This window comes from Electrona antarctica (genome assembly GCF_951216825.1).
Source record: "Electrona antarctica genome assembly, chromosome: 10".
Classification (NCBI taxonomy): Eukaryota; Metazoa; Chordata; class Actinopteri; order Myctophiformes; family Myctophidae; genus Electrona; species Electrona antarctica.
In genome coordinates, this window is record NC_136791.1 from 54,724,368 (window position 1) to 54,750,873 (window position 26,506).

At 42.0% G+C, this 26,506-nt stretch overlaps 1 protein-coding gene across 1 annotated transcript; it reads right to left on the reverse strand.

The window, feature by feature from the left end:
- Window positions 1–752: 752 nt before the first annotated feature.
- Window positions 753–22,895, reverse strand: LOC306931401 (pantothenate kinase 3-like). The gene is made up of 8 exons (XM_079512786.1): window positions 22,177–22,895; window positions 13,588–13,734; window positions 13,044–13,249; window positions 10,979–11,235; window positions 9,518–9,694; window positions 7,753–7,876; window positions 3,830–3,955; window positions 753–3,718 (listed from the first exon to the last, which is right to left on the reverse strand). Exons 1-8 carry the CDS (start codon window positions 22,469–22,471, stop codon window positions 3,656–3,658), a joined length of 1,395 nt encoding a protein of 464 aa, XP_079368912.1. The 5' UTR covers window positions 22,472–22,895; the 3' UTR covers window positions 753–3,655.
- Window positions 22,896–26,506: the final 3,611 nt, after the last annotated feature.

A 26,506-nucleotide genomic window follows, 5' to 3' on the forward strand; every position in this document is an offset into this window, starting at 1 on the left:
TTTACAGTTGACTCAAGATCACAATAAATTCATCTTTTAAAATGGGCTTCAACACATTGGGACAAACTTCAATGAACAAACTTATGTTGAGACGAAAGTACCACTTTACTTGAATCGTATTTGCCATGATTTGATATTTGTGTCAAATCAGAGCAAATAGTAGCCTATCATCTCTCAAAATGAATGAAATTACAAATTAATATTCAAAATGCATTGGTGACTGCATGGGAAAATCCTATTAGTTTCTCAATACCTTCATGGTTGGCCTTTCATTAATACAGAGGTTCTGCAGAACACAGATAATAGTTTTTCCCATGGGTCCTCATTTGTGTTACAGAGACAGAAGGATCTGCTGACCAGTTTAATATACATTAACCCATTCAATATGGAAAGCATCTGTGTCATGTTAGATTTTGTTATACTGTATATAGTAACTGCACTGATTTTCAGAAAACATATTTAGAATCGGCCTCAGGTCTAAATTGGTTAATGAATTACTTTAGACTGCCTGAAGTGCAAAATCATGTATCTTACACTTTTGGGGCAATCTACTGTAATTGCTTCAGTGGTGTCAAAACAAGATCAGCATAACCCATAAAAATCTCAGCCAACAGTTGTAACCCAAGGTGGGGTAACGAGAACTACAACAATGACTATGGGAGGATTACTGGCCTTTGAAAAGAAAAAAGGAAACAGAACAGGAAAACATCCACACACACAAAAGAACATAACATAATAAACAAAAATGGGAAAGCTTAAGCTCAATGTTTGTTGAGCATCATGAGCGATCAGGACTGTAGCTTATTAATGCCCATACCAATTAGGTTATAAAGGTTTTATGTCTGAATTAGAGTGTACAAAATATTAGGGCTGTCTTCCTAAGATTGCATTGCATCACAGCTACAGTACTGTGTCCCCGGTAGGTGTGATCCATAGACAAGAGACATATAAAAAGGAAAACAAACAACTAGAATCCAAATCATTTTGTACATATAAACAGCATTTACAAAAGCACATTGAGGATTCCGCAGGTATACGGAAAAAAATAAACATTTGATTAGGCAGTAATTCCAAAACTGATACCCAGTTGTGCGATCAAGCAGTGCGCCGAAAATAGAAGATCTACGTTGTGAGCTAGTGTGTCTGCTATATTATGTCACGCGACACCATCATATGAAGTATAAATCAGGGTTAAAGGCAACCAATGGGGCTTTTCAGAATACAAAGAGTGAGGTGGCACAAGATCACCGATTGGATCCTGGCTATGTGGCACCTGATAGGTTGAGGCCATGTTATCGGGAAAGGTTTTGAGAACTCCTCATTCCCATCGCATAACAAATTAATTTCTAGTTACGTTTCACCACAGGTTTACAGTGAACACATGCACACTGGTCTGTAGTTGGCATCTGGACAACCTACACCAACTAACCCAATAGGTAATGCAAAGGTCTGAATGAACTAAAGGCCTATTCATACTGATAAGGCACCACCACATCTCTCCGTTAGTAAAAACCAAGATGTGTTTGGGTGAGCGGTGAGTCGCTTACCACCGCAACGTGACCTCATGTTTTCGGTGGTCACCTTATCACCTAAAATTGGAGTATGAATAAGCCTTAAGAAGACAAAAACAACAGGTTGATACTGTACGTTACTGTGCAATGGTTCTTAAGGCCTGCCGTTTAAGCCTATACAGTAATATACTGTACCATTGTCATATTATTATTATATTTTTACCTAATTTAATATATTTCGTATATGTTGGACATTGCAGCAGTGGACTATGACATTAAAATGTAATTGAAACATTATTAAAACAACAGGGAGGGCCTGCCATCAACAGAAACTGTGCAGTAACCAAAATATTGTAGGTTTGAACCCTGTAGCACTCAAATATGTAGCCAAAATATACAGCTTCATCTCGTGCCAAAGTTTCCTTGGGCAAGATGCTGGACCCAACACCTCTGCACTCATTGTAAGCTGCTCTGAGTAATGAGCATCAACTACGACATGCCTAAGATGTCAAATGAACCAACAAATACAACAAATTTAGAAATTCACGTGGGGGGATTAATAAATCCAGAGCATTTTAAACCGGCTACCAAAGAGAAAATGTACCTTTGTACAGGTATTTATACTTTGTCGTATGACAGTGCTGCACGCTGAAAATAGCTCATCTATACGCTCAGAAGCTTGTAGACTATTTGTATGTAGACTATTTTCAGTGTGTGACACTGATGTACGACAGATTATAAAATAAGCATTATAGTTCAACTGGGGGACAGTTGGGGGACATTGTATACCACAGTGCAGAGGTAAAAAATAAAATTAAAATAAAAGAAATCTCAATATTTCCCAAAGCCCAGTGGCCCAGCACCAGTAATACAAACCCAATAGCTGTTTAACTGAACAATGCTTTTAGATGTTGAATTATTATCGCTTACAGGGGATGTAATGCGTTTTTGACCTAAACCCTCTGTGGTCCACCTGACTCCACCACATCGTCTTCCAACAGGAGGTGCCATTACACTGTTTGTATAAAGTATAAGGGGCATAAACTTACTGAGCCAATTAGAACAGGACTATGGCCAAATAATGTGCCTCGTATCTAAGCACATGAAAACATGATGGTGCTCTTGTGTTGGTACTCAGTTCACCGTTTTGTTTGTTTCTTTTTCTTCTATCCACAGTGCTTGGAGCTATTTGGGGTCAGTAGTCAGTAGTGGGGTCTAGTCTCAATAACATGGTCATAGCACCAGCTGTTGAAAGACAATGAATTGGTCCCATCACTTAATGCAATATTTAGCAGCCTGTGTGAGAGAGAGTAGTTTGGCTGTTTGTTGTATTTCACATAGCAGGGAGGGGAGTCAAACGACGAGAAGGCTCTTTGGGAGGGAAGGATAGTGAGAAAGACACAAATACAGTACAAGTTTTTCTTCCTAACTGTGTTGAAGGAGGCAGGTATCGGAGGAATCTCTTGATGATTTGGCTTCAGTGCACACCTAAAAGACTGTGGCCATACTGGCCGACTTTTAACACAACGCTGTACTCACTTTCAATACAATAACGTGGCAATTGGTTATAACGTGGCAAGTCCTTCAGAGACAGTGAACGTGCTGTCCTCACGCTATCTCTCACTGCCAGAAACATTGCCTGGATACAGTTTGGAAGAACAGTGTTCCAGCAGGCCATAGACTTAAGGAAGTACAGTAGTTATTTACATAAACACTCACTCACACATACAGTACACACGGTACCTAGAAACTAAGACACTATGTCTCTCTCTCTGCCAGAGACAATGAGTCGATTAAAGAACCATTCAACAAGTTGATTACAGGACGCCATAAATTAGTCATAACTATATTAAAAACTCTATTTTAGGGACAGTGGGGAAATTGTGGGAACCGTAGTATATTAGAGAATCCTATTATTTACAATCTTAAATTATTAAAATGGCTTTTCCCAGTTTCAGTGTCTTCCTCTTAGGCGACCCCCGACCCCCCCCCCCCCCCCCCCCCCCCCAGTGTTCCTCTAGCAACTGTCCTGAGAGGGACCAGGAAGCAGGATCGAGGGTTGATAACGTTATATATCGTCATATAGGTTTTGTTGGTCGATGACATCACAGCTCGACGACGTCGTCATCCGAGTAGCGTTTCCTTCACGGCTGCTCCTCCGATGTCTTCAGCAGCTCCATCAACGCCCCCACAGCCCCAAAATAACCCTGACAAGAACACATACACTTTTCAAAATCCGATTCAGTGAAAGTGTTTTCATGTCATTCAGCTGATGTAAAAAAATGGCGTAAGAAAATGGACCAGAAGTCCATACTAACCTCATGCTCTAGGAAGAGGGCTGTGAGCTGTCCTCTGGACCAGAAGTCCATGGCATAGGCCAGTAACTTGGTGGACACTGTGTTGATACGCAGGAAGTTTCCTACAAACACCACCCGTTCGATTTTCTGTTGTTGAAAAAGACACAGAAAAACATGTCACACACATAAATTCACACCTTTTTTTTGTTTGTTTGTTTTTTTTGATGGAAGAGATGGAAATTCCAAGTCTACATAAATATTTCTATGCAAAATATTCAGAACACACACACACACACACACACACACACACACACACACACACACACACACACACACACACACACACACACACACACACACACACACACACACACACACACACACACACACACACACACACACACACACACACACACACACACACACACACACACACACACAAGCTGGCAGAACTGCTATTTTGGCTGAATGTTTCCCCAGAACAAGGACGCTATGTGGTTAAATAAACAATCTGAATACTTCTTCCACCACTGTTTCTCAAAGCTAAGCCCCGCAAAATCAACTTGAATGAAAACAAAAGTGAACTTGCACAGAGGAATGCTCCGCTGGGATCCGCTCCAGGTCGCCAGTTGAGTTTTCATAGAGCAATGTCGTTAACACAAGGCTAAATACAACGCTTTGGTTTGGAAACCATGTCAACACAGGCCTGTCTTACTGGGTATTTACTATTTTGCTTCCCTCCTATTCTACGACCTGTATATATACTGTTGTACATACTTCTAAAACACAAAGTTGAAAGAGAATTTGAATGAGAAGTCCCCATATGGCTCAATGGGTAGTGTAGGACACTAACTAAAGCCTAAAGCATTGCACGGCAATGTATAAATTAGGATCAACACATTTCGACCTGAGGCCGATTCTAAACACGCCTTCTAAATTCCTTTTTTTCTTTAAATGTTGCTATATAGCAGGCGTTTCTGTTTTGAAAGGTATAACAACAATAGGTGTTCCAACTTCCAGGTCTAAATGGGTTAAATACAATAAATAAATACATACAACGTAGGTTTATCTGAAATTTCACTAGAGGAATAAGAGGATACTCCCTAAGTAGACTTAGTATGATGCCAATAGGATAGTCTCAGGACAACACAAAAGAGCAATCAAAAACGAGAACAGCTAGATGTAAGATTAACTAATAATGCATTCTTGAAGGCAATAAAGGAAGTGAGTGATCTGAGAGACAAGGGCAGGGCATTCCAGTCGGCTGGTGCTTTGAACTTAAAAGCACGCCTACCTATCCCTCTAGAGATTCTGGGCACAAGGTAAGGAGTAAGGACACCATTTGACCATTTATATTAAAATGTATTAACTCTTTGGTGCTGCAGAGGTAGACTATAAAACCATCCTCCAAATGGCAGCTACTGGCCTGGGTGAAATAGATCTGAGGCTGTTCTGATCACCACCATGGAGAATATGTAATACCAACTCAGACCACAGGGAGGCAGTGAAATGCCACCGAAAAAGGTAACAACTGTGAGACATAGGCCCTCATTTATCAATCGAGTGTACAATCTGCCCCAAATTCGAGCCTAGGTATTGGAGTACACACACATCTGCACGACATTTATAAAGTGATCCCAAACAGCTGATCCTTCCTTAATTTCATTCCTAGCAGTGATAAATGTGACGGCTGAAATCAATCTGGCACGCCCTATGAAATCAAGCCTCGCCCTCGTTTTTGCGACATGAACAACTGCAATACGACCACAAAACAGAATCTGAATAGATTTTGGTGTAACTTTAAGCTTGACCAGCTGACAAATTTGACCAATCTTGTGGATAGTCTATTATTGTATTCCAAAAATCTAACTGGCTGATGAAATAATCAGAGTAGCTGCAGAATGTAATTGTTGTATGAACTACTTGGTACACAAAACCTAAAATGAAAGTTAATTTCTGCTCTGTTTGACAATTGAATGCCACAGACGAAAAACAGTCTAAGTCCACACTATTTATCCATAAGGTATAAATTATGGATAAGGGGTCAGGACAACGAGGCCTTTTCGTGGAGGGGTCAGAATGAAATTTGGACTGTTTTTCGTCTGTGGTACTCTTTAACAAACACAGACAAAGAAACACACAGCAGGAACTAAGCATGTTAGCTAGGGACATGTATGTAGTAATAACATGCACAGCCATTAGAGAGCACAGGTGTACACAGTTATAAAATAAGAAGCACAGTTGTTAACACAAACTTTGATTGAGACATGTAAATATATTTCTTGTTCAACAAGAGACGTGCATTTAGTTGGGCGTGAGAGTAGGAGAGGTGTTAACAGAGAAGGCGAGAAAGTGAGGTGGAGCGAAGTGTGTGTGTGCGTGGAAGGTTGTGCTCATCCACGGTGCCACTCTGCATGCTGTGATAGCCCTGTACAATGCTGCTTGATCGCCATGCCACAAGGCAACACTGTAAAGAAGCTCACAGCACACAGACAGATTCCCGGGACTAAGCGAACCCTGGGGAGACATCAGCAACATGCAGATAAGACATCCGTCGAACATGGAATTGACTCCCATCCAAGGCCTCACTCACACCTTTCGATCTAGCATACAACATTGTTGGATGCTAGATGTAAACAAAGGGTAAGTGTCATGGCCGCCCCAATGCATTTCCAATGGAAGTCACATGGTTTGACACAACATTTTTGTTGTACGGCTTTCGGCTGTGTTTCGACTGCCCCCCTCCCCCTCATACAACAAAAATGTTGTGTCAAACCATGCGACTCCCATTGGAAATTAATTGCGAGCTTGCATCAGTCTCAACAAGTCTCATGCATCAGCTATACATCAATCTGTTGTGAACGTGTGAGTCAGGCCCAACACTGAAAATAAGTTACCACATGGGCACAGATCTGTGCGTGACTTCACAGGACAAATCTAAATGGGGGACAAGGTGCTCTAGGGCACTGAATCATTCGGATTGCTAATATAACTCAGAATTCCGCTGTGTAGTGATGGAGACAGTCGTGTAATAAAAGGGAATCCCAGGTTCACTTCAAATGCCCTGTTAAAGTGTCCCTGAGCAAGACACTGAACCACCTTCACAGTCAAATCATTTGACCATTTGTAAGTCTGACCATTTGAACCAATGGACTCTGAGCTTGCAACAAATGGACCCGTGGGCCACGAGTCCATTTGGTTACATTTCTACACTCTCAGAGTTAAATAACCGGTAACACCACAGCGTTTTAACAAGTGTCAACTTAGCTGCAGGGACTACATGACTCAAATGCAGGGAAGAAGCTCACAGCATAAGTAAGACGCTTGGTAGACAGGAGGACACCTCCCCTTCCCCCAGGCTGTTTATGTACCTTTTAACAAAGCCAGCAACGTGCAGCGTTCCAGACCAGTGTGGCCCCAGTGTCAACGAGGACAAGCAAAACAAATTGAGTTGAAACCAAAGGAGGAGTTGCTACGTTTTCAACTCAAATTCTTCATGATAATTGCATGAACTGATTATTAGAATGGAAAATGTTACAAGTTCCTGAATCACTGAGTTTCTTAACAACATTATGTATTATCATATACATATATGTATGTGACGATGCATCAAAATGAAATATAATGAGTTATTTTTTTAGACCGATCATGAACACTAATCATTTGTGTGTGCATGTGAGTTGTTGGTGTGTCAGCCAGTACGTGAACAATATAAACATGCAGGCTTGCTGTATGTCTATACTGTTAGTCATGCTGACTAGCAAAGCTCTATGGTATGTGCGGGCCACACCGATTGCACATGAGTATTGTAAATCCTATATTAGTCATGCTGACAAGCCAAACATTTGGCCTGTGAGTGTGAACCTATTAACCTTTTAACCAACCTATTCAATTAGCGGTAATTACCTTTGACAGCATTTGTCTGCACCGATATGTGTATTTACCTCATTGACAGCACACATGCGTGCTATAGATCCTATGTTATTGGTGATGGTGACTAGCATCGCTCTGGCCAGGTCCTCTTTGCTGATGCTGTCTCTTTTCTCCTTACTCATCATGTGACCAAAGCTGTAAAAAATCACAACACAACATCGATGTCAGAACCATTTATCGCTCGCCTTTTCCTAAAAGCAGCATCCTCGGAGTGCTTTCTTTATACATATTTTGGGGCTTTTCTGCCTTTATTGATAGTGCACAGTAGAGAGGGACAGGGAGTGACACACGCAGCAAAGGTTGTCAGGCTCGGGAATCAAACCTGTGACTCAGAGCCTATATGTAGTATGCACCTTAACCGCTAGGCCAGCGGAGCCCCAAGGAATTTCAACTTAATTTTAATACAATTTCTACATGCATGCATGCATGCGCCTATGCGTGCGCGCGTGCATGTGTACATGCGTGCGTGCGTGTGCGCTTACGGGGAAACTACACTGGGGGACCGAACCGAACCGTACGCAGCTAGGTGGCTGCACCGACAATTCGTCCGTCCCGCGGGGAGTTCCGTATTCACTGTTTTTTTCCTGTGAAGGCGAGGCAAAGAGCTGCGTAACCGCTGCGGACACGCGGAAAAATAGAGCATTTGTGTAAAAACATTATGAACACGCGGAGATTACGAACAACCTGCGCACCACAGCTGGGTTCCATTGATTATAGTGGCAGCGTACGGTTGCGGAGCCAATTACGTCCCCAGTGTAGCTCGGCCCCTAATACTCAATAATTTTGTGATATACAGTATAGTATACTGTATATCACTAAATTATTAATTTATTCATTGTGCATATACCGTAACATTGCTAAGCGAGTACCCATATGCCGATGATTCAAGCATTGTAAATGATCAAATCATAAAAATGATAAATATGACAATTAGATAAATAAATGCATAAATACCACAAGGGGGTACTGAAAATGCCAACGTGGAATGAAAGGACACGAGCCATGTGGCTTAATGCACCTCTCTAGGTAAAGCACAAGTGTGAAACTATTGTATTGAAGCACTGTGTGCGGCACAAAGGTGACAATAAAGTGTGTTGCTTTGTGCACACCCTGTTATTCTATACTGAATGGCACAGTGATTATCATCACAACAATGTTGTTGTGTTCATTTTACTGGCAAACCTTTGGACAGAGTACTGAGACCATTGCATATTTACGGTATACACTTCAACAATGTGCAATCGGATTAGGGGTCAGAGGGTGTGTGTGTGTGTGTGTGTGTGTGTGCTTGTGTGCGTGTGTGCGTGCGTGCGTGCGTGCGTGCGTGCGTGCGTGCGTGCGTGCGTGCGTGCGTGCGTGCGTGCGTGCGTCCACATTAAGTGTGGATTCTCCCTTTTTTTCTTTTCTTTTTCTACTTGCACAAATGTCTATGTTCTATATCTAATAATTTATATTTTTATTATAGTGTCCTGCACCACAAGATGCCCATCTCACACAGGTTTACTGTTTTTTACATGCAATGTTGTATCGTCTTCAATCCAAAGAAAGCAGCGCACAAAATTGAATGTGTGTGTTTGTGCGCGTTTTCTTTTTTAAGAACACACTTACAGGGAGAACGACTACATTCAGGACAGATCGATTTACCTCACATGAAATTCGATTCACAAATAATGTCGCCCCTGTTTTCATGCCTCATCGCGAAATGAAACCCATCTCTCCTTTTCCGTCCCCCGGCTGAAAAGCCATTCGAGGATTGCGAGTGTTATTGTTGCTAACCTGGATGCTACTGCCGAGCCCTGCAGGCCAAAGCGTTCGTAATCGCCGCCATAGATGTCCTTGACCAGCTTGTCAACGTTGGTGGAGTCCCCCTTGCTGGCCATCTCCAACGCCTCCTCAAACGTCTCGCAGCCAGTCAGCAGGCAGCACAGGCCGAGGAACGTAGCGCCTCCCAGACTGAATGCGGGGAAACAATGTACGAGTCAGTGTGCTATTTTAATTCATTTGATAACCATAACACACAAACAATGACCGTTTGTTTCATCTACAATTATCTCTCTGTTTCTCTGAAACACTATCACCACAAGAACTGTGGGTGGACCAAAGTCCCTTGTAGACCTTAAGCAAATATCACCTTGATGTGACCTGCTGACAGCTCACAAATGCGCGTGATCATAATATTATTATGCTATTGTTAACTTCTCCCAAAGTAGAGTAACTCGAAAGCCAATGTCACTCAAAGAGTGACATTGGAAAGAGTGAGAGAGGGGTTGAAGGAAGAGGCTGATACTTTCACAGTCTCAGTCACGTTGTCTGTTTACAATAGAGGTTAAAGTTGAAACGATTTTGCAACACACACACTAAATATAACCAACAGGTTGTGTCACTTTGTCCATGTGCACGGGTGATCACGCCACCTTGGAATTCAGCTGTATATTACAAGCCAGCACAGTGTACTGTCTCTCCGTTTGTCTCTGTCTGTCTGTCTGTCTGTTTGCCAGCCTGTCTGCACTGTGTTGCTTTGACTGCCTGTCTTTCTGGTTGTCCGTCTGTCTTCTTTTATTAACTAATTTACTGCCAGAATTGTTTAGTTCTAGTCCCTTCTCTGCCAAGGTGAAGGCGTAAGCAAAATCGGCTAGGCTAATGTTAGCCACAATCTTTTTACAAGTCATATATTGTAACCGCGACTCCGCGAAGCATACAAACATACACAACTATTGTGTATTCACGCAGTCATTCACACATGGAAATCCTGAGAATTAATTTCTCTGAAATAGGTAAAAAATCTAATTAACTCTCAAGTACAAACTTACTGTACTCTTCATGTAAATGTTTACATTGACATAACAAGTGTTTACTGTAGATTATGCCAAACAAGCAATATTAAGAAATGAAATGTAAATGTCTGGAAGAGGGTCTGTGCGTTTGAGTGTGTGTGGGAGGGGGGCCTAATCTCAAACCATTGGATGATCAACACCCAATTTTCAGCAGGCCAAAGACATAAATCCCTGTGATATTTCTCACATATTGTGAATATTTGGTTCACATTTTGTGAAGGGTCTCAGATCTCAGACCCACCCTCCCTCCATATTGGGCAACAACAGGACACCAGAAACCCACAGGGAAGCCACGCCGCCAACGCTCGTACTAGACACCATCCTGTAAGTCACAATTTCTCTCCCTCATCATTATCACAGCCAAGAACCTCCACACACACACCTTCTCTCTCTCTTTCCTTACCTGGTCCCTGTGACTCGTTTATAGTTGTCCTGGGAGTAGACCGCCAGTATGGAGACCCCGGACCCGATGTTGACCAGCAGCATGGGGAAAGGGTTGTCCACCAGACTGCAGGGCTTCTTCACACAGGCCTGGGTGTCAGAGGGGTTCTCAAAGTAGTAGCACTCGGGATGTCCGTTGAAGCCGATGCGGTCGATGAACAGCAGTCCCTGGATTAGGCAGTCCAATTCATCCAGCTTCAACAGCTCCAGGTCAGCCATCTTTGAAGACAGGATTTACAGTGGCTACAATTAGTCAATAGCATATATAGATGTAATAACATGCATGCATGCATGTGTGCCATTTGACAAAAAGAATATTCTGGCTCTTACTCTCTAGACTAAACTGAAAAAGGTGCATAAGTAACTCACACCTACACTTTTTCTCAGGTGAAAAAGGTGATAAGACATGGTCAAGTGGGATTGGGTATTAAAATCGATAATCAATATCGCTAATGTTTCAATTGTAATCTGTGACCATGTATTTGGCTGCAGTGCCAATAATGATAAATTAATAATAAATGTTGATCAGATGATTCACTACTACTACCACTGCTGTGTGGGTCATTTAATAGTAGTGTGGCTGATTAAAGCCATACATCTGCAGAAATCAAGCTGTGCTCAATTGAGGCCAGTGCAGGCAATTAGATTTAGGTTTGATAAATGGGTTGCTGTCTGTGGTGCTATTAGGGCTGGTCATTGTTGACAGGATGGGAGCTGACAGTCATAATAGGGCCTTTCTACAGGCGTGTCATAGATGTTTATGAAAGCGAAGAAAAGTATTATAGTATTATATTCATGCTATGCTACCTACTGTACTGACATATTGTGTCTTATTCAAATTGCAAATGCAAGAAAAAGACATCATGCTTCAGGTATTTCCTGTGTCTGGTTAAATAACACTTGACATGTGACATAGTATAGTAACTAGAAAGGCAGGTTCGCTGTATCAAGAGACATACACAAGTAGTGGAAGGTCGGTGAACTCAGATTCACACACAGACAGACAGACAGACAGACAGACAGACAGACAGACAGACAGATCCGTTTTTAGCTCAGAACTCATGAATTTCCACACTATCGTGAATTTCCACACTACTATTGGTAATAGTACAGTATGTACCAATGTTGCAAACGAGGCAAAAACTGATGTCGAAATACAATCTGGCTGAAAGATTAATTCACATGTCTGATCTTTGACATGATTTATAGAGCAAAAAAAACTAGCAATGTGTAATGACCTTCTGTGGTGTCACACGTGTCACACGACTCTGAATAAGGAAGGCGGTGAACACAAACTGGCTTCAAATCACGTTCTGAAGACCGTCATGGTCGCTTAACAAATTTGCATTGTATATAATATACATAGGTATGTAAGCCCCTCTCAGTCTCCCTTCTCTTTCCTGTATTTAGTTGGATTTGAACACTTACAATGTCACACATGCCTGAGGGTCACTGTCTGAGAACCAGGACATCCCTGGATGCGTGGGTTTGAGTTTTGGCTCTATTCCCACTCATAGCATGCGTTTAAAATATTGTAACAGCAGACATTGAACTGGGTGGTTCAATGTCTGCCAATGTCCCCTGCAGACAAAGCCCGAAGAACGGCAATAAACTCTGACAGACTAGACTAACAGCCAGGTAGACCGAGAGGCAGGCAAACTGCCAGAGAGAAAGAGACTGACTGAGTGTTGGACAGAAAGAGAGACAAAAATAAAGGTAGACAGGCAATCAGAGACAGAGTTTACTCAGTTTAATACAGTCCCCAGGAGAATACATTTGACATTCCATGCATGGCTTTCAAGGTTTTAAGTCTTATTTCTACTCACTCAGGGCTGCATCTCTAATAATTGTCTTCATGTGTCTCAAAATGTTCACACAGCTGTCAAAAACCATTGCTTCCAATGGTACAATCTGTCACGATACTAAACTTTCTGAAAAATGAATTGATCCGTTTCATAATTGCCTGCAGTTTGATTAAGGGATTATTTGATCAATCGTTTCACCACAATACCACACACACCCCTCACCGTCATGAAGTCGTTCTCGAACTTGTAGGCCCCTCCTCCGGTGGCGCAGAGCGTGGTGTGGAGCGATGAGAAGTTCTTGTCGCGTCCCATCTGGATAAAGCGGTGCATGGCTTGTGTGGGGAACCGGATGAAGTGGAGGTTCCCCGTCCGACCGCACATGGTCAGGTTCCTCAGCTCCAGGTGAACGTCACGGATCCCTGTCTTACCTGGGAGAGGGAGAGGGAGAGGGGGAAGGAACGAGGAAAGCATAAAAGAGCGAGGGAGGGAAGGGCAATATGGTGGGAAGAAAGAGATAATGAGAGAAGAAATGGTAAAGGGAGGGAAATGAGGAAGAGAGTAGGGATGGAGAGACGGGAGGGATGACAGTCAGGAGAGATGGAAAATTTGAGTGGAGGAGGGAGGAGAGAGAGGAGGGAAGGAGTGCGAGAAAGGGGAGAATGAATGAGGGTTGAAGGGAATACAATTGCTTAGTTGCATCCATGGGGTGTGTGTACTTGACTGTGTGTGTGTGTGTGTGTGTGTGTGTGTGTGTGTGTGTGTGTACCATAGGCCACATTGCCGGTGAGGTATCTGCGAATGGATTTGAGGTTCTCCACCTCCTCCTGCTCCTCCTCTGCTGTGATGTCCACGGGCTCAAAATACACCAGCTTCACCAGGGTACCACCGATGTCCATCCCAAACCAAGGGAAGGCTGGAGGGTGAGAGAGAGAGGAGGCAGAGATGGAGAGCGAGAGGGAGGAAGGTAGAAAGGGAAAGGCAGAGGAAAGAAAAGAGGTGGATAAAGAGAAAAGATTAAATATAAAGCAGTTTTTTTTTTCTTCCTACCACTCCTGCTCTACCCTACCTCTATCCTCGCTTCTCATGAAAAACTACAAATTATGGAGTGCACACGAAAAAGGATTTTCACACACTTCTTTACACCTATAAACCTATGAGGAGAAGATGGGACAAAATGTAACAATACCCTGAATAGTTTGGAATTGCTCATGCTCAGATAAGATTTGTCTTCAGGGCATTTCCTTGTTTAATGTCTGTAGGACTGATCTTTATCGACGTTTCAATTGTCGTATCGTGACATTATGACGATCATGTGACATTGCCATAACACAGTATTTTGTTGTTCATTTTTTCTTTTACATTTGTAGAATCTCCGCCCGATTTAGTTTCACTGGAAGGGTGTAACACATGCAGAAGAACACAATCTTTCCCATCTCCACTCCCGATGACCAGCCAACCTGTAGGTGTAGGAGTTGCTAATGCAGCAACAGTAATCGCCCTGAGCACCTTCCCCAACCGGCTTCCCGTTCCTGGAACACGGCCAAATTGTTTGTTAGAGCACCAAGCCGTATGCACTGCGGAGACATCTAACCCCAGTCTCCATGTAGGGCAGGAACTTTGCCCCTGCACCACCCGGATGCTTACATTTATTATTGTTTAAACAAAACACAAAAATATTACCATGCAATTCGTTGGAGTGAACATCAATTTGTTCACTGTGTGACTTTGAAATTAAAACATACTCAATAATCTAATATGAGATACATCGATAGGCGATAGCTACAGTAAAACTATCCATATGATTATCGTGATATTGTTTTCAGACATACCACCCCGGGTGGTGCAGATCCCCATGTTCCATGGTGGCATTGCTGCAGTCCAAATGGTAGAGCGTGGAGCAGTTAGCATGTTGACAAGTTCGATCATAGACTAGCTAATGCAGCCTCTCTTGCACAGTACTTCAGGATAACCGACCACATAAATGATGGTGCCTTTTGTGTTCTAACAGTTTGGGATCAATCAGGATTAATGACCTTTGGTAGCAGTCACACATTGCCTTGTTATTTTTAGCCGCTGGCCCTTTGTTGTATTAACTCAACCTTTCACCTACTACACTACCCTAGTTCTAACCTCTTGTCCCATGATCACACATCCTCAGGTAGTCCAGAGCTGACGTGCTGAGCCCTGCTAACCCAGGATTACCAATACATCAGAAAGCAAGTGTAGGGTCTTTGCAAAACCTTTACAGAAAATGTTCACATTTATTTACCTATAGTATGCATATAACAATTGCTAGTTCATATAGTTGTGTTCACTTTTGAGCCCAAACAAAAACGATAGTTTATATTTTTTATTACAGTTGGACAGGATTCCAGACATGATTGAGGTTGAGGTTTAGTTTCTTGTTAGAAAAATAATAATAATTAAAAAAAACACTGCAAACGGTCGCAGCACTACTACAGTTCAGATGAGTGATATTATGTTTCAGCCTCAAGTGCAGTCACACTTTCCTCCACAGACTTAGCCAGACCTCCCCACATGTGTGAGTGCACGCACACATGAGAGAGACGCACGCACGCACGCACGCACGCACGCACGCACGCACGCACGCACGCACGCTCTATTGGCCTATATAAAGTCCATTGCCCGACCTGTCCATGTGACCCTGCCCTAACCTCCACATACTGTAGTTTAAGGGGCAGTTGTTTCCATCTCAATTTTACTTTCTTTCTTACACAGTTCGTTTTCTTTCATGGTTCTGTGTGCAGTTTAAAAGGTATGTTGAATAGTGAGCTTAGAATACTTTAGCTCAATTCATGGATATCTAGGATCAAGTGACTAGCCTAGCGTTAACAACTGTTTTTTAAAACGCATAAAAAGCATAATCCTAACAAATTAACAGTAATTACACTATACTGTAGTTTGAAACTCATTTTTCTGAAATGCACATATTTGTGTTCATTCGCTGTGGCGGCCTGTATGATATATATTTTTTCTCTTTTCGCTGTCAATTTCAAAATGTAATTTTGTTTGACCAAGACCAGCCATCAATCTTTGGAGAGGTTTAAAGGTGTATTTCCCTACTTTCTTTTTTTTATTAATGGTTTTTTGTGGCTTTCGCCTTTATTTTATATATATATTATAGAGGGACAGACAGTAGGCTGACAGGAACTGGGGAGAGAGATGGGGGGGGTGACATGCAGTAAAGGCCGTCGGGATCGGGAGTCGAACCCGCGGCATACCGCCAGACTGGATTACCAGCCAAGGTGCCTGGACCGCTGAGCCACGGCCCAGGCCATATTTCCCTACTTTTGAGAGGAGCTGCCGCTGCGACGTGACCCAAGAGCTGTGACAGGGAAACAGAGGGACAGACAGGGTCCATGTAGGTGAAAGGTCTTTGGCATAATGCCATGTGTCATGCTGCTCAACCACCTCTAAGTGGCCGGTTTGAGTAGGTTTTATATTTACATTTATGTAGGTTATGTAACTTTTTGTTCACACCAACGAGCAAGTCAAAATCTGTATTCGTGTCGTTATTTTTTAAATGTATGAAAAATACAAATACATTTTGATTGATTGAATACTTTAACAGTTCGCAAATAAAGGCATGTGGCAAAGATTTCAATTCATCGAGGAATGCCATGCCAGAAATAGGGATCCTAGGATGAAAGTGATTGAAATATTTGTTTTTTGAGCATATAAAATTTGCCTCTGTATTGTGAAATGTATTGGCTCAGTACTGAAAGGGAAAAAATATATACATTCATTAAAGGTATATTCAGTGATTTGACTTAATTCAAATATCACTTATTTTTTCTTTTTTTCTGGATAATCCTCCCTACTATAGAGTGTGCTGACCATATAAGGAGTTCCTCCCTGTCCCCAGTGAGCCCCTGGGGTCAAAAAACCCTAGTTTCAGTTTTGGTGGCGGGTGGCAAAACCTTCACCCAATCAGGATGAGTGGGGCCTTCCTCCAATCATGATCGAGTGGGGGCGGGCCTTGGTGCACGTGCTGTTTGTCTGTTGCACTTCCCCCCACTGTAGAGCGTGCATGTGCACATTTTGTTACTGGGGCGGACTGGGTGGTTTTCCAAATCACCCAAATCACTGAATGCTCCTTTAATTATAAAATTCAAAATGTTTTGTTTTGAGGTAATAATATGGTAAGTAAAGTATAATGGGTTGTTGCAAAATCCCGTGGCACACCTGGATTTGTCACGCAGCACACCGTTTGGGAACCACTGATGTAGGCTACATAGAGTAGATTTATATTGATGCATCAACAGATTGACTGTCAATTCCTACTAGATCACTGATATTACAAAGTCATAGTGATCTGAAAATAACATGCGATAAAACGGTTGATGGGGGAAATACGGTGTCAGGTGTGTATGTGTGTGAGCAGAGAGAGAGAGCACAAAACAGAGATGGAAAGGGCTACCAAAAGACCCAAAATACAGCTCCTTGAATGCAAAATAGTCAATATTTAATGAAGCTACAGCTGTGCACAAAATAATAATAAAGGCTCTTAAGCCTGCAGTGAGCTGTGTAAAACAGCTGAGCGGACAGAACGGCTAATAAGGATAATAATAATATAATTCTACAGTGTGTTTGATAAGATTGCCACTAAATGAGTGGCAATGGCTGAACACCACGTTATTGTGAATTCTGTACAATACACATAGATATTGCAACATGTTCTCCTATCGCAGAACAATACAAAATACACCCAAGCACAAGTTAATCTCAAATTGATTACACATGAAACGCTAATGCAAAACAAAAATGTTTTTATCTCCCTCTTCTACAATATTTCCCATTTCAACAAACATGACCAAAATGTCCTTGCTTTTGCCATTTGTTCTAAGGTGCTGAAAAGCAGCCTGATTAGTAAATGGCAAAGAGATACATTTCTACATGGTTTCAGGTAGGAGGCATCTTGGGCAGCACTGGTGTAGTATGTACCCATTTTTGCTTTCATATGACATTTTAGCTGACACACACTTTTCACCCCCCCCCCCCCCCCCCCCATGGAATTGGGGTGTGCCCCCCCAATACTGGGAGGGATACTGGGATACCACGACCACGACCACCCCCCCCCCCCCCCCTGCCTTGAAGATCTGGCTGTTAGCACACCTTGTTAATAATCTGTTGAAAACACCACATAGTACAACATTGACTTGACCCAGCCCAGAAACCTGTGAGTCGCAGCACACTTGAGAATCTTCTTTTACAAATGCTATTCAGTGACTGACTTACATTAGCATGAAGCCTCCCACTAAAACATTTGCACTATTTACCTGGAATATTGTGCAGCGTACTAGCCTGACTGTTGTGAATAGTGAGATTGCTTTCAAAATTGATCAGGAAGGCGAACATTAAATGTTCATTATCAAGTGGTGTAGCTCTGTTGTTTTGAATTAGATCATGTTTAGATGTTAAGAGGATGGTGAGGTGGTCATAGAGGGCAGGTGGGTGTATCCAAAAGGGATTCATTAGTTCCATTAGAGCAGTGGTTCTCAAAGTGAGGTCCAGGGATCCTCAGGTCCGGGCGGCAGTGGCTCAGGGGTAGCGTGGCCGGTAGAGCGGCCGGATGAAAACCGCGAGGTTCCCCGTTTCGATCCTGGGCTCCCCCAGAGTTAGTGCAGAGTTAGTGTCCTTGAGCAAGACTCTGAACCCCTCTATCTATGTAAAGCGCTTTGGATTAAAGCACCATATAAATGCGTCATTTACCATTTTACCTAGAGAGGGTTCCAACTCCTTCATTTCATGGTCTGGGGGAATTGAAATTAAGTTTGAGAACCACTGCATTAAACCACCCAATTTAGATGAACGTGTTATGTGACATTGGTTTAATTTTAATCAGGATTAATTAGTCCTATTAACAGATTACTGGGCTCAGTGAAGGTTGTATAATCAAGAACAACCAGCTTTAATTACACTTCATCTCTTATCTGATGGAAAAAGTGGGACTCATTAGGTCCATACTTCAGTGACACATACTGTACACTAGGCCAGGAAATGTATCTACTGATATATTTTTACTGTTGTTGTTTGATGTTAAGCTTGTTCTGCCTGACCCTCATCCTATGCACAGTACTGCTTATCCGGTTCTACACCATAAAATTTGTTGAAACATTACATTCGTGCGAAATTCCTACTCAAGAGATTCTAGGCAAATAAAGGGTCTCCACTCACATTCCTTATATCGGCAAATCCTTTGTCACTGTTCTATCAGTCAGTCAGTATCAGTAACAGGAAATTATTACAGCAATCACAACATTGTACACATTACACAATAATCTCAACACATCTCTACTTGAACTACAGTGACCCATGAAATGCGCAAGACATTTGTCCTTTGGCTGCTGTTAGTTAAATTATAATGAACTATTGCAATCTGCAACCTGATGCAACTCTATCCATAAATGTGATTTCTTGAATTATGGGTCATCTCAAGGACTTTCTAAAGATAAAGATAAAGATAGAGAAGTTTTTCGTTTGTTTGTTTTGACGCTTTTTGATTTTATATTCTTTGTTCCTTTTTTAAGTTGTGATTTTAGAGTATTGATTTAGGCTCAATACCTTTTCCCACTCTCAACTTTTGATAAGAGTATCTGCTAAATGTTTGAATTGTAAATGCCTAAATTGCTAATTGTAATTGCAATGAATACAAATAGAATATGACAAAAAAAAGAAAAACAGAATCCACACTTGACTGTTAACAGAATCATGTTCAGGGAAAACTCCCTACAACTGCCCCAAAGTTGTATTTGTTAATAGTGGTAGATGGCAGAATAGCCCACAGGTCCAGGATCATGAGAGGTTTTCATGCATGTAGTTATCCACAACAAAAGGGATGGCCTTTAGACATGGCAACTTTAAGTTTACCGATTGGTATCGCCAAATTGGAATCACTCCAATTCCAGTATTGGCCAATCTGTTCTGTGACCGTATTGCGCCACACCAGAGACTGTACAGTACAGGGTATTGTGTATTATAGGTCATTTGTGCTTGTTAGATTTGAACCCCTATATGCATTTGTCCATTCCCCCATCTATCTGATCAGCGAGGTAACTGTAGGTTATGTTAAGATTAGATGCTTTTTTGAGACTTTGATCTTCCGTTTTATTTTTTTTGTATAGTTGTTTCAGTCATAATAGCCTAATACTGTACTCTAGTGCTATCTTGTCAGTTCCCTTGCAAACATAATATCTTTCAAACAGAGAGAGAGATAGAAAAACATCTTGCACTGTCCCTTTTACACAGTGTATCATATCGTCTGTCTGAAATACTTTTACATTTAGTCACCAAGACAAAATGTGGAGTAATCAGATAGTGATCAGGAGTAACGTCAAATAGCAATTCCCTCACAAAAATCACATCCCCAACAGGTGTTTTTCTGGAATATATTTGTTGAATGACTGGGAATGCAGATTTTTTCTATTTTCTTTCTTGCGCTCATTTCCCTCTCTGACTTCATCTTTTGCTCTCCATTTCTCTCTCACCCTCCTATTCATTTTCTCTCTTTCTCCCTCTACAATAATACATCATTTATGCTCAATCGCATGTGTTATTATGAGCTTGTAGATCTGCCATTTTTGGTGCACAATATTGTCATAGGGCGAACAGCAAAGTATATATCAGGCTTTTAAACACAATTGGAGATGGATGTGAGGAATGCCAACAAGCTGGCTTAGCAAACAGACCACTGAACGTGTGGCAGCTCTCTGTACCAACACTAACCGCACAAAAGACAGCATGAGGTTTCACACCACACAACATCTAGCCCATTATGACATTTTACTGGACGATTCATTGTCATACAAATACATTTTGAGTAAGGATTCAATTAAATTTCTGTTTGGCTTTAGGCTTAGAATAAAAATTGCACAGGGCAGAAATTACAAATAACTTTAATATACAAAGAAATTGTATATTTATTTAATAGTTACTAGTTTTGAAAAGCAAAATTGTGGAAATAGCCCACAAATACTTAGCCTCACAGGTGAGCTTGTAGATCTGCCATCAGTTTTTTGGAAACGATTATGCTAAATATTTGCAATTTTCTCAAATAAAGGTTGCATTTAGGCAGGGTAATTATGTAATACTTGTGTGACAGTCCTAGGTGAGAGCATGAGGTTTCAACACATCTAGAAAGACCATGAACCACAGAATCACAGCCACTACAATGAGAGGAAAAATTACGCAATCCTTGCCATCTAACAGAATACTGGTGCCTGCAAGTGCATGACTTCAGCACCACAATGCTGAACAACTATATGCCTGTTGTGGTTTCTGAAAAATCTCAACAACACAATGTATTATTATTCGTTTTTGATCTTTAGCCTTTTTGTTTATGCCATCTTATGGCCACAAATGAATGTTTTTCAACCAACCAAAAGACATGATGATATTACCTATTTATGACAATCAACACATCAGGAAAGTTATAGTAACATCAATTTAGCAGTTTTGTTACCAAGACATTGGCCAAACTTACCAGGCTTCTTCTCAGTTATCAACTTCATGGTGGTGATGAACAATCTCAACAGACAGGTGCATGCACAACCTCCCACAAAAAGTCTCCAAAGTTAATTAAGCAGGCCTAGGATGCTCTCTATACTCTTTAAAATAAAAGCTACTTTTAAAAAAACTGTTACACGTTCAACAATGCTGCTTGAAAAATCTATATGGTGGCACACACCATTTTACCATCTTTTAAACTCCCAAGTTCTAAATATCTCTCACAGCATCCAATACAGTCCGTACATGTGGGGGGCGGGGCCCTGTCCCTTTAACCCCTTGCCTGCCTCCCGAAGACAGAACTCACGCGTTGATTGGCTGGTGCACGCCAAGCCCACTTATCAGGAGCTTCTTCACCACCGGGAATCCACCAATCACAGCAGACCAAGTGCAGGCTGAGGTTCCATATAAACAAAAGGGGGTCTGACAATCTCTCTACACCGCACACAGCATTTGACAGTGGGAGAACATACTATGTCAGATCTGACAGCAGCTGGTCGATTGCATACAGAGCAAAACCCTGTGTACTGTTAATTTAATTAATGATTCATTTCATAATTGTTAATATGAATCAATGTGTTACATGTGCATGCTCACATATACCGGTAGTAAATTAATTTCATTCATTGGTGCATCACAGTACAGCACACACATTGCAACACAACACTGCCTGCTTGTGCAAGGCAAGGAGGGCTGCAGCCAGATGACCTCTCCGTAAAGCCCCCCACACACACACACACACACACGAGACCACACCATTATGTCATTCAACCACCAACTGCTACGTTTATTTTTGAACAACATTGTGCGTCGCCCGGGTGACACTTACGGGGTCTGTGCCTTTTCACAGTCGAGTCCGTCCTTCTCCGTAGCCTGCATCTCTTCGCCGGGGAGCCGCCGTTGCATTCGGCATCGTCGTGGTGGTGGTTGTTATGGTGGTGCTGCTGCTGATGCAAAACATGGGAATTTTCACAGGCGTTGTTGCTGGTTCCAGTGTTGTTGCAGCCGCCGTTCAGAACGACGTGGCTGTGAAAAGAAGGAGCCCTTTGGCTCTGTCCGTTGCTGACGTGATGAAACGGAGCGGCGGGTCCTTTCTTGTCCATCATCGACTTGGCTTTATCCATGGCTGCTGCAGCTATAGCCTGTGCCCCGAGACCCCTAGACCGAAAGCCAACAGCCGTGTGTCTCTGTTGCAAGCAGCGGGGTGTAGCTAACGTTAGCCTCGCCTTGTCGCCTTGCTACCAAACCAGTTTACCTCCTCGATGTGTCGTGTGACAAGTGTGTGCGACCAGCTCCTTGTAATCTGATCCGTATGGAAGGCGTTTTCCCCCCGTCCAACGACGGCAACCCAGTCTAATTTAAAACACTGTGCTGAAATCTAACATGTATAGGCTATGTTTGCATAGTGTGCCAAAAATGAAAATATGTCTAAGCTATAACGTAACCATTTCATTTGCTTTCGAGGTCACTCGCGGTCATTTCCAATTTTCCACACACACAACATTGGAGAAACGCTATCCTGGCCAACTGGCGCAGCGCGTGTGTGTGTGTTGGCTACTACGTCACACCACCACGCCACGGAACCCGTTCACCTTTATGGAAAAAAATATATAAATAGCCTAAATTAAGATCAGCCTTTGAGAAAATAAGATATTCCTAGACATATATCCTGTTCTTCTGTTAAATACAATAAACACAACAACACTGCTCCCCACTCTCCATCATGTAATGTAAACACAAAACAAACAAAGCCTGAACGCAACACACATGCACGCACCCCCTGGCCTGACATGCAGTTCTGCTTTATTTAGCGTGCTTGAATGGACTGAACGGAATGAGTCGGGGGTGGATGTGTCATGTGTGGGGGCATAATGGGGCATTATATGTGGGTTGGCTTGGCTTTAGTCAGATTTAGAGAGAACTAAACAAGATATAAATAAACATAAGATAAATAAACATTTATCTTATTTTTTACAAGTTAACTGATAAGATAGGAAACAGTAGGAAACAGTATGTTTCCTATGGTATCAATAAACATATAGTCAGGGAGAATTGTCAGAATAATGTGAAATCTGGGAATACATTTCTTACCAAGAAATGTCTTCCCCAATGTGTTTGAAAGTTGGGGTAGGCTACCATTAAAGGACCACTTCACCACTTTTCAACCTATCTTCATATAATAGGTCCGCACTAATAATCATGATAAAATGGCACAATTTGTGTCTGTTTCATAGGAGGGCAGTTCAGAAACCCGTCCACCAGTGACATCATCGATGGGGAATCCAAGCTAATACAAACTGTAGGCTTAATTTCTAGTCCTGAAAAGTTGCAATGCGAAAATGGAAGCCATTCGAACTGCCCACAGCTCTCCTATGAGACACAGACTGAGTCGAAACTAGATAAAGTGCCCCTCGGGGCACAGGTCTCCACCAGGGCAGGTCAGGTTGTGGCCTCCTGGTGGTGCTATAATAGGCCAATGTGAAAAGGGTGCCATTTCTTCTTACGCCTTGGATGGATTGCCTGCATCATCCAATTGCCATCATCCAATTTTGTTCCAAAAATGTGTTTTACAAAAATCCACCTGTTCGTGGCGTTATAACAGGCCAATTGCTCAGCCTAGTAGGAAAGTCTGTGAAAGATTTGACGTAAATGGCACGCTCCGTTCATGATTTGAGGCTTTTTGTTCAAAACGGGCCAATCCTGCAAACTTTGAAAGCCAATGTTAGCCAATTAGGATGGAATATGAAATATCGGACAGATCCGTCTTGAACACATGTATGACTCTAGAGATGTGTGTAACGATTTGTGGGATTTTTGGACAGAATCTGGAGGAGTAATATCAAAAAATGTGTTTTTCAAAAGTCGGTCTCCTGGTGGTGTCTCCAGGCCGTTCTGGAAAATTTGGGGCAGAGTGTGTGTGTACAAAATTTGGCATCGACCGGGTTAACGGTGCCGGAGATTAGCTGGTAACAGACGGACGGATGGACGGACGGACGGACACACTCACACACACACACGGACACACTCACACACACACACACACACACACACACACACACACACACACACACACACACACACACACACACACACACACACTGTTGTATTAAAAGCTCCACATTTAATACAATAGTGCCTGGGAAGCTGATTTCAACCCGAGCTAGGGTCAGTACACCTCTATGTAAATGGATCTTTAACTTTCTATGTGACAGGAAACAGGTGGTCAAAATAGGTGATCTCGTCTCGCTGTCTAGGCTCCTAAACACTGGGGCCCCCCAGGGTTGTGTCCTTTCTCCACTATTGTACTAATTTTAAATTCCTCTTACAACTGTACAATGTATTAAGGATAGGCACTAATAAGCTCCCAGCTTCCGCCTATACCTTTTCGATCATGTCATATGAGTTTAAAACATTCATCTTGTAATGTACTGCATAAGATCGAAATAAACCATTCATTCATATACTCATTTCTGTCAATCTCACTTTAGTACAGTTATGATGTATAAATTTGCTGATGACACATCTTTAGTAGGTCTTATTACCAACAAGGATGAATCCGACTACCGCAGAGCAGTAGAGGAGCTGGTGAGATGGTGTGAGAGTTACAACTTGATTCTAAACATCTCTAAAACCAAAGAGATGTTCATAGACTTTAGGAAGAAGATCTCGAGTCCCCTCCCCCCTCTTTATCAATGGGGAAGAGGTAGAAAGAGTCTCCTCCTTCCAGTTCCTCGGGACCACCATCCATGAATCCTTATCATGGGATCTCAACACCAGTCTCATAATAAGCAAATCACACCAGCGTCTCTATTTCCTGCGGCAGCTTAAGAAGTTTAAAGTCAGCCAAGCAGCCATGACTCACTTCTATACATTGGATGTAGCCTCCCTACACTTTCCTCACTCTATTCTACCAGAATAATTAGGAAGGCAAAAAAAATCATTGCAGACAACTCTCATCCTGCACATTACCTCTTCAATCTCCTCCCATCAGGCAGGAGATATAGAAGCATCAAGAGCTCAACATCTCGCTTCAGAGATAGCACTTCGTAGCCATTAGACATCTGACTTGACTCATTAGGCACAGTTGGGCTGATAGATGTATGTATGTATGTAGCAATATGCATATAGCACTTTTAAAAACTGAATGTAATTCCCTATGCTGCTGGTTTTTGAGTGGTGTAAACCACTCCTACAACTGGCTTTGTTAGTCTGTCTGTCTGTCTGTGCTCAAACAATGAGCATGGTTGATGCCGATTGGTTGATGCTGATTTCATTACGTCAGACATTACGTCAGACCACAGCTGATCAGGCTATATAATACCTTACACCACTCAGTTCACACGGGTGTGATTTTTGTATTGTATTGTCCTTCTTGTTTTTGTATCTATGGTTGTCTGTATATGTTGAGTATGAACCAAGACAAATTCCTATCAACTTGTTGCAAATAAATGATTGAATTGAATTGACACACACACACACACACACACACACACACACACACACACACACACACACACACACACACACACACACACACACACACACACACACACACACACACACACACACGGACGGACTGTGTGCCATTTTATCATGATTATTAGTGAGGACCTATTATATGAAGATAGGTTCAAAAGTGGTTAAGTGGTCCTCTAACAACCAATATAAGGCAAAATGTTCTAAATTTCATTATGCTTTACGTAGCATGTAACATGTCAAACTAGGGGTTTTTCATGATTCTGAATCCATTCCAAGCATTAGTTTTGCACATAAAACACTCTTTGGGCCGAATTTAGCCCAAGGAGTGTTTTTTGTGCAAAACTAATGCTTGGAAGTTGGGATGAGTTCAGAAGAATCATGAAAACCCTATAGTTTGACACGTCACATAATGAAATTCAGAACATTTGGCCTTATATTGGTAAGGTTCTTATAATGGTACCCCAACTTTCAGCAGCTGTCAAAGATTCCCCTATACTAGGGTGGCTGAATTAGAAACCAATGTGGCCCTGTGGGATATGTTAGTAGGCCCTATACACTAGACACCTTTACAAACACATTGGTGAAGAACATTTGTGGTAAGAAATGTATTCCCAGATTGTATTAATATCCTTGACTATTGTGAAATAGATAAACATTTATTGATATGTTTATTGAGATAA

Bases quoted from the DNA above. Each gene is read 5' to 3' on its own strand.
- LOC306931401 (XM_079512786.1), bottom strand. From the start codon at position 22,471: ATGGATAAAGCCAAGTCGATGATGGACAAGAAAGGACCCGCCGCTCCG. The intron at 13,735-22,176 runs GTAAGTGTCACC...CTCACCCTCCAG, and splicing joins TGTGAAAAGGCACAGACCCC to CCTTCCCTTGGTTTGGGATG. The intron at 3,719-3,829 runs GTTAGTATGGAC...TGTTCTTGTCAG, and splicing joins CCCTCTTCCTAGAGCATGAG to GGTTATTTTGGGGCTGTGGG.